This window comes from Liolophura sinensis, chromosome 13 (genome assembly GCF_032854445.1).
Source record: "Liolophura sinensis isolate JHLJ2023 chromosome 13, CUHK_Ljap_v2, whole genome shotgun sequence".
Lineage (NCBI taxonomy): Eukaryota > Metazoa > Mollusca > Polyplacophora > Chitonida > Chitonidae > Liolophura > Liolophura sinensis.
In genome coordinates, this window is record NC_088307.1 from 27,353,309 (window position 1) to 27,370,830 (window position 17,522).

Here is a 17,522-nt window from a genome sequence, read left to right on the forward strand (position 1 = left end):
CTTTTATCTAGAGTTTTTATCTGTGTTCATCTGACGAGCTTTGGTTTCGTACACCAAACATGGCGCCACCTCTAGGCACAATATACTGGATGGCAGTATCACCAAACATGGCACCGCCCCTAGGCACAATATACTGGATGACAGTACCGCCGAACATGGCACCGCCCCTAGGCACAATATACTGGATGACAGTACCGCCGAACATGGCGCCGCCCCTAGGCACAATATACTGGATGACAGTATCACCAAACATGGCACCGCCCCTAGGCACAATATACTGGATGACAGTACCGCCGAACATGGCGTCGCCTCTAGGTACAATATACTGGATGGCAGTATCACCAAACATGGCACCGCCCCTAGGCACAATATACTGGATGACAGTACCGCCGAATATGGCGCCGCCCCTAGGCACAATATACTGGATGACAGTACCGCCGAATATGGCGCCGCCCCTAGGCACAATATACTGGATGACAATACCGCCGAACATGGCGCCGCCCCTAGGCACAATATACTGGATGACAGTACCGCTGAACATGGCGCCGCCCCTAGGCACACTATATTGGATGACAGTACCGCCGAACATGGCGCCGCCCCTAGGCACAATATACTGGATGACAGTAACGCCGAACATGGCGCCGCCTCTAGGCACAATATACTGGATGGCAGTATCACCAAACATGGCACCGCCCCTAGGCACAATATACTGGATGACAGTACCGCCGAACATGGCGCCGCCTCTAGGCACAATATACTGGATGACAGTATCACCAAACATGACGCCCCAAACCCCCCGAGCACCACCCAAGACACAATATACTGGATGACAGTACCACAAATTCCCACTTAGACAATAAAGCCACGTGGTCTAACTCACATACTTTGATTGCGTATGTACATATGGTCGCATTGATATATCTTGATATAAGAAAATTACTCTCCACAATCCGTAATCCATATTTTTCCACTAATAGGATGGCTGTCATGGTGAACACCCACGACCATCCGCAGGTTGCTGCTCCACCTTCCCACGTACAATGTTTTCGGTGACCTATCGACCAATAGGCAAACCTCTACCACATGGTCACCTATGGACTGAACGCCAAGCCCCCTAACACGTGGTCACCTATCGACTCAAAGGCAAGCCCCATATCACGTGGTCACGACCCGATAGGCTGCAGCTACATGTGAGTGAGTGCCTGGGGTTTAACGTCTTACTTAGCAATTTTTCAGTCATATGACGACGAAGGACTTCTTAGAGTGTATGTAATGAGCCTCCTTGTTGCAGGACGGATTTCCACCGCTCTTTTATCTAGTGATGCTTCACTGAGACGCCTTACCAAGTAATCGCCCCACCCGAGCCATTATACTGATACGGGTCAACCAGTGGTTGCACTGTCCCCTTCGTACTGAACGCCAAGCGGCAGCTACATGTATGCGTCTACATATTTACCTAACAGGAAAATCCGCTACTGGTATAAACATAAACCAGTCACATACCCTTGAAGACAAAAAAAAAACTCCCCCAAAAATTGGACTGACGGGTAAAAATTTATTCGTCACAAAGAATCGCTGATTTGTACAAGTGTTAAATTCTTGACAATTGGAATTTTACTTTTTATGCTTGTACATGTAGGCATGAGCAATATTCCTTTTGGTCTTCTTTTCATCAAGATCCATAATCCTTTACCAAGTGAAAAAAAAAAAACGTGTAACGTTCTGCACCTACGGGTTAATCCATAAAATGCAAGACAGTTTGTTGAAATCTCGGGTTTGTTTAGCATAACGCACATTCACGGGAGTCCACATGGCACACAGTTTAACATCTAGGAAAGAACGTGAAGTAAACAAGTTATGTGGCAGTGAATGGTTTCATGGAACAGGTATACATATAGAGACGACTTTCTCCGGAGATTATTGGACAAAATTTGACCCAACTTTACTAAATTCTCGTATTCACTCCTGTTATAGTCATATCTTATTACATGCAAATTTCGTGCCATAAAGCGTGATGTTGGGTTATGTGAATTCCATTTCACATACGTAAGCTCCAGAAACGCACGACGCCTGAAAAAGGACTGCTTGATTTTAACGCCATTCTCCGGACAGCTGAAGAATTTGTTTTTGAGTCCCATTTTGGCCAGAATCTCTGATGTCGCCTCTTTCATTAAGATCCAATTTTCATTCTTTTATTCAATTTTTTAAGTTTTTTTTTTACACGAGATTCAGAACAAGATGACAACTTGACGCTGAGACATTATGACAGACAGACAGACAGATCGACAGACCGACAATCAGACAAAGAAAGCATTCACAGAAAGAAGAGAGTATTATGCAATTTTGTTCTTGAATCTCCATAACTTCTTGCATCTCCATTCACTCAAATAAAATATATTTCTGACACACTAATATTCTTTAATAAACACAAAGCTATTACAATTAACTGGGTACTACTAAGAAGAAAACTTAAGTTTGAAGCTGTGTAGTAGGCATAAGGAGACATTAAGGAATCACCAAACAATCTGCTTCGCCATTCCAATAAAACATATTTTAGCCACCACACGACGTAACAACCACTGGGAATTGATGTAAAAATTTTCAGCATTATACATACCATAAACAACTGTTTACTTCTATCGCCTAATTCTGATTTCAGAGAAAAAAAAAAACAACAACTTTTAAAATTCTAAAAATGTCTTTCTATATGGAAACTGTTCCTCACATTATGCAACATACAAATGCTACCAAATTTTAAAATTTATCTATCGAAATGCAATTGTAAAATTCTAGTCCACACTGGATCATGTGCATGTAAATACATGTAGTTTCACAGAAACATAGTAAAGTGACAGTAAATACCCCATTCAAAAAAGGGTAATGTGCTCTGAATGCTCACTGTAAATATTATATATACATGCGACGCAATATGCTTTCCAGTGGATTATTAATGTCCATATATGACTGGCTAAAGTAAAAGGGAACAAAGGTGTCAAGAGGCAAGACCATTTACGTCCAAAACTACCTTTATAATTTTTCTTTCAGATTTTGCGGAAGCTAAATAAAATAGTGTACCTCTTGAATTCTATGGTGGGCTTGATCGACAACATTGGCAATGCTGGGTATTTGAACTGGAATCCAAACATTAGAATGGATTGTACACTCAAAACAATCTTAAAAAATCTAACAAAAACACATAGGGTAGCTTTGGGTACACTCTGAAGTGATTTTTTCACTCATGTCATTCACTTTTTTGTTTTCATTAACTTTAGATGCATAATGAAGGTTTATAAAACAGTAAATATTAAAACACGTGCAAACACACGAAACAAAAATTATTATTTCTAAGAAGTGCCCTAAACATAGAGTTTAAATACGTCATTAGCCACCCACAAGTGTTTTGACGAAAATATAACAGAGAGAGCTTCTGTTTTTTAACTTGTGAGTATCAGAAGAACACGAAACATTCAACGTGGGATATTTAGATCCCGAAACAAGACAACAGCGTCGACAAAATCCTGTGCAGCATGAATACTTTAACTAATCTACCTTGTAAAGTCTTTAAAGGTTTAATCGCTGTAAGTAATCCAAGTGTACACTTGGGGTGATTTTAAACCTACGAGCAGTACAGCAATGAGGAACATTTCCCGCCTAAACCCGGGACGTAGCTATGCACTCTACTGTAAATTCCTCTCTTTGCCTTGACCATTTTTATGGGCAATCTGGTAACATAATACTCATGTATTACATTAAACCGGTGGTTCATCCAGCTTGGACCCGAGTCGCCATTGCATGGGAAAATGTACCTCATTGATGACAAGGTCACGGGGATGATAGCTATCCACAGTGAAGTACAATACATGATATATACAGTGGAAAAATCTTCGTTTCAAGCGAACTTGTAAGCTGAACTGGCACGTCTTTAACACAAGTTTAAAGGAACAAATAAAACACTATCCAAATCACAGTAAGTTTACCTGTTTAGGTGTTCCGTAAAGTGCATGAGGTATTTGAGGTCTATATACAGGTTGATGAAATATTCTCCTGTGCACGGAGGTAAAAAAAAAGCGCCTTTCTCGTTGAACAATGTAAAAACATCTTCAATGCCTTGATCCCGTAAGTACCGATCTTGATGTCTTTCGAAACTTTCCAACAATTTTTTTCATTCCTGGGCTTGAACTGAAGAGTTAAATTTTCCTCTTGATTTCCCAAATCTCAACTTTGTGGACATGTTTCTAGAATCAAACAACATTTAGCAACGGAAAGGCCTTTTTTACCCTTCGGCTCGAGAGAAATTCATTCCTCAACCCATCCGAGGGACAATGGTTTTATATTTGGCACTTATGTAAGCACTACTTTCAGCCACCAACAAAACATGTTTAAACTGCTTTTTACTAGGGCCACTAATGAGTTGTAAATTATTCCTTAGAGGAGGACAATCTCGTTGATATACTGACATAAAAGGAAGCTATCCGCAATGGACCATTCATGCTTTTGCAAAAATCAGTTTGGTGTAAAAGCCATAACGCACGATTCATTAGGAAACATTTCTGTTTACATGGAGAATGCCTTGACACAGATTTACCGAATCATTCTTGTCAAAATGATAAACACTTGATGAAGTCTGGTCGCTGACCCCAGTCAGTCTTATAATATCGCTTGATCCGTAAAATAAATTTGTATAAGATGCTTCCGAATGTTTTCGTATCCATAAAATCAGTTTAACAAAAAATCCTTAAGAATCTACATTATTTACCCCCACAATGGATTCTTCACAAACGAAATTACATGAGCTAATTTCACCAAAAAGAACATCACAAATTTTCTGGACCCTTTTGCTTAAACTCATTGTAATTAAGTTTAATGTAGGCTACATGTACATATACGCAACAGTTTAGAACGCCACCAACAAAGAAGTATTTACCAACCAGACGCAATCAACCGATATAATATCGGTGACTTCACGAAAAAAAGATAGACAAATAATTAATCAGATCTACTTGTCGAATGATGAAGACAACTGAATATGATTGTTTGGGTGATTGAGTGATTGACTGGTTGGGTGGAGTTTGAATTGAATAGGATATAAAGTAACATGAGACTAGGTAAGGTACAGAAATCATATTCGGGTTATGTAAAATAAATATGAGGTCGTGGTTTCGTTTAGTTGATTTTTGTCGTTTTAACACAGTTACATGTACATGTATGTGACACTGAACACATGGACGTACACACATACAGGCTGACAAACACACCAAACTTTAATATGTATATGTCTAACTAACACAGGGTTTGTCCCCACCCCTCTGTGGAGCTGTCAAACCAGGACACCCGAAGTTCTCTCTCATATCTACCAGGCTACTTTGAAGCAATGAAGCATTGTATTGAGAAATCAGCTTTTTAACAACCAACAGTTATGTAAGTTCAATAAATACTTATTTAAGTATAGGTCTATCATCAACAGGAATTTATCCCTTGGATGTTTTTGTGATCAAATTTGGCAGACACAAATGACTGATTGCTTTTCTAACTGTCCATAAAATATGGTCTAGAAGGATTGTACGACATGTGGGTTTATTTGAAACATGAAATATTCATCGCAAACAAAGCCAGAAGTCCACGAAAACAAAATAACTCAAGACAGCTACGCTTGGAATGGTTAGAGGTTCAAATCCACAAAATGAGGAATAGGAACTGGAGAAGTGGAAGTAGATCCAGACGTGTAAAATGCTAATGCTTCCACCCTACATTGACAAACGTGGACGACCTTTAAGGGGTTACCTGGTTAAACACTTCGAAGGCCTGTCACCCGTTGCAAGAGAATAAGCGCTAGCGGGCCCTGCCTTGACAGCTGTCCCTACACATCTATGTACATATCCCAGAAAACATAGAGTTTTCCCCCTTATACAAAATATACTGTTATCTTGTGCTAGAGTGCAGCACGGGGCTACTGCTAGCGACCTACAATTTCGGTTTCTAGTCGCTCCCGTTTAAAGCAACCTTCTGGCAGTTTGTTTTTGATCTCCTCGATGTTGTTCACGTCCCTCCTTAACTTTTCTAAGTCAACGCGGAACTCCTGGACGAGAATCGTCTGCTGTTCTTTGGCCAATTTCAGTTCGTTGTACTGGGCGTCCAAATCAGCATCCTTGATCTGCTGCTCTACGTCATCCAAATCTCTCTCCAGTTCCTCTAGTTTGGCTATGTCCACGTCCTCTTGTTGACCTTTTTGGAAGACAGAATATGATGTGGTAACATGTGGCAAATTCATACAAGTAACCTGTGAAATATGGCTATGGCATAGAGGGTAAAACCATAGCAGTGACGATAGTGTGATAATTGGCAAATGATCACACCTAACCAGAGAAATATGGCCTCGTCACTTTACATCAGAGTTTTGTTCTAACTGTTCATGTAAATACTTAACCAGTAACAAATTACACATTCCCTAGCATCATGTCTAAAGCAGAATTAGGTAAAAATTTTAATTGCAAATTTATTTGATATCACTTGTCTCGAATTACTCAAAATGCTGGGTTCTCATTTATTTATTTATTTTATATGTGTTTTGCGCCATACTCAAGAATATTTCACTTATACAATGGCAGCCAACAATAAGCTGGTAGGAAACCAGGTAGAGCCCAGCTACATCCAATGACCATCCGCCGGTAGCTGTTTTAACTTCCCATGCACAGCCGGAGAAGCAGCCAGCATGAGCTGGATTTGAACTCACAGCGACTGTATTGAGGCTCTCATCACACTTAATACACAATAACATTACAACAATGAAAAAGGACCAGTTTTCAAGTCACAAGTGGGCCACATTCTCACCAAGAATCTTCAGGATATCATTCACAGTCTGCAGTGCTCCCTGAACTTTGCTGGAGGCATCCTGGGCTATAATTTTGGCCTGGTTAGCCTTTTCCAATGCCTATTGTAAAACATATCATTCCATCAAACAAGTCTATTGAGATTCATTTAGCAAAAAAAATAAAAACAAAAAGGCAAGATTATTTGAAAAAGAAAATAGAATTTCAGAATTTTGTTACTGCCTGGATGTAAACCACGATTATACTACTTTTGTTTGAAAAACTTGTAGTTTCCACATGTTGCTAAAGTCATCAAAAATAAACATAGGCAAAATAATCAATAACATTGGGACAAGTTAAAAAGCCAACCCAAAGACATACAATTTCATTTTTGCGATATCTTTTGTTCATTAGCAAATGACAGCTACAGTACAAGAATTTCAAAGGATTAACCAAGTCGTCCAGTGCCCTCGCCCTTTCCTACCTCTTGGGCCAGTCTCTCATCATCTGATGCCTGACTTTCAAACTGCACAATACTCTCATTGGCAATCTTGACGTTTCCAGCGATCTCGTCAGCTCTGTCTTTCAGATCTGACGCCCTTGTCTTGGTGCTCTCCGAGTCGCCACGGATACGGCTGGCTTCCTACAAAAACAACCACAGACCATTATCAACCTCAGGTAAACAATTTAATACAATGTTCAATGTTTATGTGAAAGTACAGCGCTGATGATTTGATTTATTTCTTTTATTTCATTGGCGTGTTACACCCTAATCAAGAATATTTCACTTGATGGCATTGTGTGCAGGTTCTGTAAGAGAACGAAAATGGTTTCCAGAAGACGATTCCACAAAGCCATTTCTGACTGCTGAGACTCAAGCATCACCTTGTGTTTCCCGTCCTTCAAACTTATTGAAAAATCAAGATTAAATTGAGGGCTAATGCTATACATTTACTCAACTCAAGGAAGAACTGTTGAATAACAAGAGATAGTCACTATACTTCTCATCCCATAGACATTTTCTATTTTTACAGAGAGAATTTGAAACCAGAATTCACACAACGTCTTCTTTCTTCTCATACACATATACTTCATAATTTCATTCCGGGTAAGGCCCAAAGGCAGTGTATTTACTAATACTCGGATGTTAGAAAAAAATTTAACAGTAGCTGGACATGATTTTCCGGTAAAGTCCAAACCTTGTGTTGGGTAGCTTCTATTTATCTAGTGGGGATTTCAGAGTCAACGTTCATGTACATTACATGAAACAGAGAATGCTGTGTTTTCATTTTTAGGTTTGGCATGCAAAAATGACTTTTCAGAAGCACATACTTTTGAAGCCAACTTCAAGAAAAAGTCTTATGTGGCCCAATAAGGCGAATGAATCCAAAAGAATCCATCAATATGTGCCACTTGAAAAATGACACACCTCAGGTTAATGAGAGTAAACATGTTTAAATGTCTGATACTCAATGCATGAACACTTTTAAACGAACACCATTTAAAACAAAACGTCTGAGACGTGAACAATGGGCGTACATTTGAGGCGTTGTAAGCTGTCTCTTTGGCTTGTTCAGCAAGGTCATAGGCTATGTTGGCGTCAGTTTCGGCGCCACTCAGGGCATTTCTTGCCTCCGATGACTTCCTCTCTGCCTCACGAATTAGTTGCTCGATGACACTGACTTGTCCCAGGGCATTCACTGCCTCATCTTTGCTCTCGGAAACCTTCTTGTCAAATTCTGTCATACAAAACAGATGCTGATTAACACCATTTTGTAACATACAAGTTGCTGTGGTACTGAAATAGTCATTTCTTTCAGTTCTTTTACTTACACATACACAAGGTTTACGTCATGTTAGTGTCTAAAGCATACTGATGTACATACAGTCAAATACTTTAACAGTCATTAGTTAATGTGTTGGTTAAGAACAGCCAATTAGTCTTAATTTATTTAATCACAAATCTGCTGAAATAACATTCTATACACTATTCCATGAGCTGTCTTGCATGTTTAAGAGAAAATTGAATGCAATTTATCTTTGTTAATTTTTTCGATATGCAGATAATTTAGGTTTGTGTGGGTTTGCCAGCATGTAGGAATCAAAATCAGGTAAAAAAATATACTTTTTTTCAATCATATCATAGAGGACTGCCTGAAAATTCCACTTCAACAGCACCAGAGGTCAATACCACAAAGCCGTTTCTACCTTAAGCCAAAGCTTTAAACCTCCTCAGAGAACTCAATGCACGGTACGGGGAAAATGAAATTTTGACACGTTTGTCCTCCGATTATATTTATGAGGCGGCCAAAATCTTAACTTATAAAGCTCTAAAATAAGGTCCAAAACCATATTTCAAATTTTGACTTAAGTCAGAAATGGCTTTGTGGAATTGACCCTAGGTCAACATGTAAATATGTGTATGTTGAGGATAAAACATCAAGTTACTTACTCAGTAAAATGTTGAGAGTAACATTGGCATCCTCCAGGGTGTCTTCTCCCAGACTGACTGCCTCTCGTGCTTTGGCCCTAGCCGCATCAGCTTCAGCCAACAGTTCATCTGCTCTCTACAAATACAAATCCATGGGGCATAATGTGTATGTAATGACCACTTACACTGTACATGTGTGATGAATATCATCCCTTCATGCATAACTCATGGATGAATGCTTAGGGTTCAATGTGGTACTTCACAATTTTCAGTACACTCGCCGACGTGGTGTCATTAGGTGTGTGGATGTATACTGCGTTTTCAGAGCCAGTCCATCCTGCCAAAGTGCTGCTACCACTGAAGAATCATGCCGAACCTTGACACCCACCCAGTCCCATTATACTGACACTGGGCCTATTTAAATGCACATCTAGCTCCTTGCTCTAACCTCTCAGTGGTGAGCACCAAGCGATGCAGTTTTTAAAGTCTTTGGAACAGGATTACCATAACAGAAATGATTCTGACGACAGATCAAGAAAATTTCCCTGTAACGAAAATTAGCACATAGACCCTGCATATACATGTATTGAGATCTTGTGACATTTAGTCTTCTTAAATGCAAATCTAGATAATTTGACCTAATTCAGCTTAAGCCATTGTGCTAAGGGGTCGTGCAATTTGACACTATTAGTTAGAATATAACCCTGAGATAAATTCATAAGAGGCCATGTGTCATCAGTTACATGTGTGACCTTTTGCCAACTTCCACACTGTTCTCACCTCTCTACCTTTACTCCCTAGTCTTCTGGAACTTACATTTGATAGTAAAGATACCAAAGAGGGGGAGACACATGTACGAGACACATGAATGTAAAACTTCAGCTCAATGCATAAAATACTGAAATCCTGAATTTGGCAATTTACAGAAATTAATATGCACAAAGAGTATCGAAGATGAAACATTCCCCTTGTGTCACTGTGCTTTATATGGATGTAAAACTTCTGGTGTTTACATGCTGTACTTTTTGAGATACCACTGCTAACACTTTGTTAAACACTGATTCTAATACAACACGTCAGAAATTCAGTAATTTACAGTACTTAATATGTACACACCTGATCAATGATGGAATATCTCCTTCGTGCTATTGTATTTACATCGTTTTATCATTTTACTGTGTTTACAGGTATTGCCGAGAGTTGTTGCACGCACCTGTTGTTGTCGTATACCAGAAGACAGCAAAGCCTCAGCCTCCAACTTCTGCTGTCTCACATCCTCCATCAGGTTCCTGTTCTTGTCCATCAGCTCTTCTGCACGTGTTTTGATTTGCTGAGACTGAAACCAAATTGGATACAATACAATGGGTACCTTCAACACACTGGCATACTTCCTCTTCTCCTGACTCGTCGATTAGCCAACATTTCCAAGCCCAGGTGAGCCTTATTCAAGTTCATTACCAGGCACAATTTCCATTCAATTTTTACGTTAACAAAACTGGAGTAAATTATGTCCACTTTTTAGCAACTACGAGTTAAACACCACCAGCAAATATACCAATTAAGGAACACATGTACATGTTCCAACTTATATTTATAACACCATATATTTGTTACAGGAAATGTTGGAAAAAACAAAACCTCTCGAATATGATCGTCTAAAACTTACGTTTGGCAGCAAATCTACCAAAGCTATGTGTAGGAAACACATGAACGCAAAACCTCAACACATCTAAAACTGAAATCATGAATTTGGTGATTTACAGAAATTAATATGCATTAATAAGTATCGATAGAACAATGGAACATTCCTCTTGTGTTGTTGTGCTCTACATGTGTTCAAAGCCTGATTTCTAGACAGGGAGTACTTTTTAAGACAACACCCCTAAAAGTTTGTTTAAAATTGCTTTCCCCCTATTGGACACCGACGAAGGTTAAAAACATAAAATCAAGTAAAATAGATAGTTTGTCAAAGCAAACACTTCAGGGTCAGATCTTGCCACTGACAGTCACACAATTTCATGCTTTGTCAACTGCAACTGGAACCATTTCCATGCATACATGTACATCGCCCATATACCACTGGGTAATCATCTGGGCCAGGGCAGGGTGGGGGTGAAGGTACATGTAAATCCACCAAACGGCCACGTGCCACTGGGTAATCATCTGGGCCAGGGCAGGGTGTGGGTGAAGCTACATGTAAATCCACCAAACAGCCACGTCCCACAGGGTAATCATCTGGGCCAGGGTAGGGTGAGGGTGAAGCTACATGTAAATCCACCATACGGCCACGTGCCACTGGGTAATCATCTGGGCCAGGGCAGGGTGAGGGTGAAGATACATGTAAATCCACCAAACGGCCACATCCCACTGGGTAATTCACCTGGGCCAGGGCAGGGTGTGGGTGAAGCTACATGTAAATCCACCAAATGGCCATGTACCACTGGGTAATTCATTTGGGCCAGGGCAGGGTGAGGGTGAAGGTACATGTAAATCCACCAAACGGCCACGTGCCACTGGGTAATTCATCTGGGCCAGGGCAGGGTGAGGGTGAAGGTACATGTAAATCCACCAAACGGCCACGTGCCACTGGGTAATCATCTGGGCCAGGGCAGGGTGAGGGTGAAGGTACATGTAAATCCACCAAACGGCCATGTGCCACTGGGTAATCATCTAGGCCAGGGCAGGGTGAGGGTGAAGCTACATGTAAATCCACCAAACGGCCACGTGCCACTGGGTAATTCATCTGGGCCAGGGCAGGGTGAGGGTGAAGGTACATGTAAATCCACCAAACGCCCACATCCCACTGGGTAATCATCTGGGCCAGGGCAGGGTGAGGGTGAAGCTACATGTAAATCCACCAAACGGCCATGTGCCACTGGGTAATCATCTAGGCCAGGGCAGGGTGAGGGTGAAGCTACATGTAAATCCACCAAACGGCCACGTGCCACTGGGTAATCATCTGGGCCAGGGCAGGGTGTGGGTGAAGCTACATGTAAATCCACCAAACAGCCATGTACCACTGGGTAATTCATCTGGGCCAGGGCAGGGTGAGGGTGAAGCTACATGTAAATCCACCAAACAGCCATGTACCACTGGGTAATTCATCTGGGCCAGGGCAGGGTGAGGGTGAAGGTACATGTAAATCCACCAAACGCCCACATCCCACTGGGTAATCATCTGGGCCAGGGCAGGGTGAGGGTGAAGCTACATGTAAATCCACCAAACGGCCATGTGCCACTGGGTAATTCACCTGGGCCAGGGCAGGTTGAGGGTGAAGCTACATGTAAATCCACCAAACAGGGGGCTTGCCACTGGGTAATCATCTGGGTCAGGGCAGGGTGTGGGTGAAGCTACATGTAATTCCACCAAACGGCCACATCCCACTGGGTAATCATCTGGGCCAGGGCAGGGTGAGGGTGAAGCTACATGTAAATCCACCAAACGGCCATGTGCCACTGGGTAATTCACCTGGGCCAGGGCAGGTTGAGGGTGAAGCTACATGTAAATCCACCAAATGGCCATGTACCTCTGGGTAATCATCTGGGCCAGGGTAGGGTGAGGGTGAAGGTACATGTAAATCCACCACACAGGGGGCTTGAGCTGGGGCTATTTAGCTCAAATATTATACAAAAACTTTACTATTTCAAATTACTTTTACTATGTCAAAAGAATCATTCTGATCTCTGCTGGAGATATTCTTAAAACCTAAAGGTTGACAAACTGGAAACAAGCGTTATTTTCAAACAACCTTGAACATCTTTTCCTTTAAAGCTTCGGAAAGACAGGCTATCACCTGAGCTATTTACCTCAGTTTTGATGAGTTCCGAGTCCTCTGTCAGCAGTGTCACGTCTGCCCCAGGGATCTGTAAGGCGTTGGCCTCTGCATAGAGATCTAGAGCCTCCTGATAGGCCCTTTGGGACAGGCTGCGTGCACTGTCTGCGTAGATACGCGTCTGTTTAAACAAGCGGTCAGCATCACCATACCTGGATAAAAAAAAACAAGACATTGGAGTAAAGTTTACCTGTGGCTGTGTATGTTTACATACTTGTATTAGATCACGACTCAACAATACAGAGCTTACATGTATAATGGCAAAATAAAATTTATGGTTGAAGGAAACTGTAGAACAAAATGGAAATTTCATGTTCACATTCTGTGATGTGTAAGATAAGGGAGTGTGACCGAAGCCCTGAAATAGGCCAATCTAACCAATGTAGTTTGCTTCCAAAATAGAAGTGCAAGCTGCTTTTTCATATGCAAAAAGAGGTTGAGGGTACTATTGATCGAGACGCTGTATCTCTGTCTGTACATCATCAGGCATGTTCACAACCTGTGAGGTGTAAGATAAGGGAGTGTGACTTACTCTTGTCTGAGACACTGTATCTCTGTCTGTATGTCGTCTGGCATTTTCACACCCTGTGATGTGTGAGATAATGGAGTGTGACTTACTCTTGTCTGAGACGCTGTATCTCTGTCTGTACATCATCTGGCATGTTCAGAGCCTGTGATGTGTGAGATAAGGAAGTGTGACTTACTCTTGTCTGAGATGCTGTAACTCTGTACATCGTCTGGCATGTTCGCACCCTGTGATGTGTGAGATAAGGGAGTGTGACTTACTCTTGTCTGAGACGCTGTATCTCTGTACATCATCTGGCATGTTCACACCCTGTGATGTGTGAGATAAGGGAGTGTGACTTACTCTTGTCTGAGACGCTGTAACTCTGTACATCGTCTGGCATGTTCACACCCTGTGATGTGTGAGATAAGGGAGTGTGACTTACTCTTGTCTGAGACGCTGCATCTCTGTCTGTACATCATCTGGCATGTTCACACCCTGTGATGTGTGAGATAAGGGAGTGTGACTTACTCTTGCCTGAGACGCTGTATCTCTGTACATCATCTGGCATGTTCACACCCTGTGATGTGTGAGATAAGGGAGTGTGACTTACTCTTGTCTGAGACGCTGCATCTCTGTCTGTACATCATCTGCCATGTTCACACCATGTGATGTGCGAGATAAGGGAGTGTGACTTACTCTTGTCTGAGACACTGTATCTCTGTCTGAATGTTGCCTGGCATGTTCACACCCTGTGATGTGCGAGATAAGGGAGTGTGACTTACTCTTGTCTGAGATGCTGTATCTCTGCCTGTATGTTGCCTGTCATATTCACACCCTGTGATGTGCGAGATAAGGGAGTGTGACTTACTCTTGTCTGAGACGCTGTATCTCTATCTGTATGTTGCCTGGCATGTTCAGAGCCTGCATGGCCAGCTCCAGTGCTTCTCGCGACGTGTTCAGGGCCTCGTTGGCTACCATGTCTATCCTGTCTGCTTCCATCATCTGTCTGCAGAAGACAACCAGCAATAGACAGTAGCATAAACAGACACAAATAGTTATAGATCCACGAAACATTAGTATGTCTAGAATTTTATGTCATGAAGAGGCTTCAACAGTTTGAATCATCTCAAATTCTCTGCAGTTTCTAAATTTCTTCACGATTCTCTAGGAGTAACAATACATTTACATGTAGTTAAAGCTTAATCTTTGAGCACAAAAATAAAGTTCCCAACTTTAAGCCTTATATCTGATTACAGCTCTTCAAAACTGGTAATAACACCAGCCTTGGTCCCATACAAACTTGACCAGACAAACATCAACTCCAGGCTCAAATCTTCACACATTTCTGAACAACTGAACATTTATGTACAAACCAATACTACAGTTTCGATGCGACACCTTCTGGGTCAGGTTTCTTTGTGGCCTGATATTACTGCTTTGTGGCTTGATATTACTGCTTTCATGCCTTGATATTACTGCTTTCATGCCTTCATATTACTGTTTGTGGCTTGATATTACTACTTTTGTGCCTTGATATTACTCCTTTGTGCCTTGATATTACTGCTTTCATGCCTTGATATTACTGTTTGTGGCTTGATATTACTACTTTTGTGCCTTGATATTACTCCTTTGTGCCTTGATATTACTGCTTTCATGCCTTGATATTACTGCTTTTGTGCCTTGATATTATGGCTTTGTGCCCTGATATTACTGCTTTTGTGCCTTGATATTACTGCTTTTGTGCCTTGATATTACTGCTGCCTTGATATTACTGCTTTTGTGCCTTGATATTACTGTTTTGTGCCTTGATATTACTGCTTTGTGCTTTGATATTACAGCTTTTGCGCCTTGATATTACTGCTTTTGTGCCTTGATATTACTGCTTTTGTGCCTGGATATTACTACTTTTGTGCCTTCATATTACTGCCTTTGTGCCTTGATATTACTCCTTTGTGCCTGGATATTACTACTTTTGTGCCTTGATATTACTGCTTTTGTTCCTTGATATTACTGCTGCTTTGTGCCTTGATATTACTGCTTTCGTGCCTTGATATTACTGCTTTCGTGCCTGGATATTACTGCTTTTGTGCCTTGATATTACTGCTTTGTGCCCTGATATTACTGCTTTGTGCTTTGATATTACAGCTTTTGTGGCTTGATATTACAGCTTTTGTGGCTTGATATTACTGCTTTGTGCCTTGATATTACGGCGTTGTGCCTTGATATTACTGCTTTCATGCCTTGATATTACTGCTTTGTGCCTTGATATTACTGCTTTGTACCTTGATATTACAGCTTTCTTGCTTTAATACTACTGTTTTTGTTCCTTGATATTACTGCTTTGTGCCTTGATATTACTGCTTTCGTGCTTTGATATTACTGCTTTCATGCCTTGATATCACTCCTTTGTGCCTTGATATTGCTGCTTTTGTGCCTTGATATTACTGCTTTCATGCCTTGATATTACTGCTTTGTGCCTTGATATTACTACTTTGTGGTGCAATGGGGCAAATAAGTGCATTTTTAACATAGTATATATAGTGCTGAAAATTTTTCATGGAGAATGAACTTAATTCTGCTGAAATATTTCTTTTAAAGGATTTACAAGCCAAGTCAGGTAATAATAATAGCCACTGTTTGTGAATAGGTTTTTTCACTACTTAATTACCACCAATTTAAAATGCACGGACTTGTGCCACCTGCCATAAAGCAATAAAGTCCCCAGACAAGGGGGTTATCAAACATGGTGTTGTAATATCAAAACTTGAAACTCACATACTGGGTTTAAGTCAACAGACTGGGGTGTTACCTTTTGGCTTCCCGCTGGGCTCTTTCTGCAATCACTTTCATTTCAGAGGACTGGTCACCGAATATCTTGACAGCGTCTTTAGCTCTCTTCAGCGCCTCACTGCCCTCATCAAGCAGGTAACGTTCAGCATTCAGCAGAATGATCTCCGCTCTGTTTATGGCCTCCTCCGCTGCGTCTATGTCACGGATGCTGCGCTGCGACGAAGAGGCCGCGTCGCGCACCATGAGGGAGATACGCCCACATTGGCCCAGGACATCACGTATAGAGCGGCGCAGCTCCTCCAACTGTCGTCCCATGCCACCATCTCCACCTTCAGGAAGAGAAGAGCTCTCCTACCTCAGAAAAATTAATCACCCAAAAGCAAGTCCTTATGTTGCTAGGGTCAAATTCCATAAAGCCTTCCTGAATGAAGTCAAATTTTGAAATAAATTTTTGCGACTAATTTTTAAGCCTTAGTCAAAATTCCATTCATCATTTCAACGTATCATAAGGCAAAATGTATCAAAATTTAAGCTTCAAAAAATGAAGTTTTCACTTAATTCAGAAATGGCTTTGTGGAATTGGGCCCTGGATCTTCGAAAGTTTATTGTATCTGTTATCAAAGCGATCCATTATATTTTCTGTGAGGAGATCAAATTTAGCACCACATCAAGCTGCTGAACTCTCATAAACTCTTAACAGAGTCAGCTTTACCTGGCTGTCCGCTCGCAGTCCTCGCATCGTTCAGGAGCGTTATGACTGAAGAGTTCACAACACGTAACAGCTTCACAAACTCCGTGTTGTTGAATTTCTGAGGATTCGTGACAATCAGGTTGATCGTGTCGTTCAGTTTTCTCAGATTCTCTCTGTGATAGTTGACACGGTCTTGGACAAGGTTGTAACACGGGGCGCAATCTGTGAAAATAGAAGAGTTCATGGAGGTGATACTGAGAAGATTTAATAACGTACCTTAATTCCTAAACCTTTTCACAGGTGAAAGAGCAAATTCAGTGAAATTTATGCACGTTTAAAATTTACTTTCTTAGACAAAACTACAGTGACTGGATTGGCCAGTTTCAGGTCTTCACAAAGAGTAGAATTTTATCAGTCTACACAGAGAATAATGCCAGATTTTGCTTGAATGAATGAATGATTAT

General features: G+C 41.1%; 2 protein-coding genes across 2 annotated transcripts in view; both read right to left on the minus strand.

The window, feature by feature from the left end:
- Window positions 1-16: 16 nt before the first annotated feature.
- On the minus strand, window positions 17-781 carry LOC135481027 (uncharacterized). Its single transcript, XM_064760958.1, has one exon. It carries the CDS (start codon window positions 779-781, stop codon window positions 17-19), a length of 765 nt encoding a protein of 254 aa, XP_064617028.1.
- A 1,614-nt stretch (window positions 782-2,395) lies between these two features.
- Window positions 2,396-17,522, minus strand: part of LOC135481081 (laminin subunit gamma-1-like) — a 64,933-nt gene continuing 49,806 nt past the window's right edge. Inside the window, exons 18-27 of the mRNA XM_064761013.1 lie at window positions 17,080-17,280; window positions 16,387-16,696; window positions 14,446-14,583; window positions 13,044-13,221; window positions 10,451-10,573; window positions 9,259-9,373; window positions 8,346-8,545; window positions 7,291-7,449; window positions 6,829-6,928; window positions 2,396-6,222 (exon numbers count right to left, since the gene is read on the minus strand). Coding sequence (XP_064617083.1) covers window positions 5,954-6,222; window positions 6,829-6,928; window positions 7,291-7,449; window positions 8,346-8,545; window positions 9,259-9,373; window positions 10,451-10,573; window positions 13,044-13,221; window positions 14,446-14,583; window positions 16,387-16,696; window positions 17,080-17,280 — 1,793 coding nt within the window. The 3' untranslated portion in view covers window positions 2,396-5,953. The remainder of the gene's footprint in view (window positions 6,223-6,828; window positions 6,929-7,290; window positions 7,450-8,345; window positions 8,546-9,258; window positions 9,374-10,450; window positions 10,574-13,043; window positions 13,222-14,445; window positions 14,584-16,386; window positions 16,697-17,079; window positions 17,281-17,522) is intronic.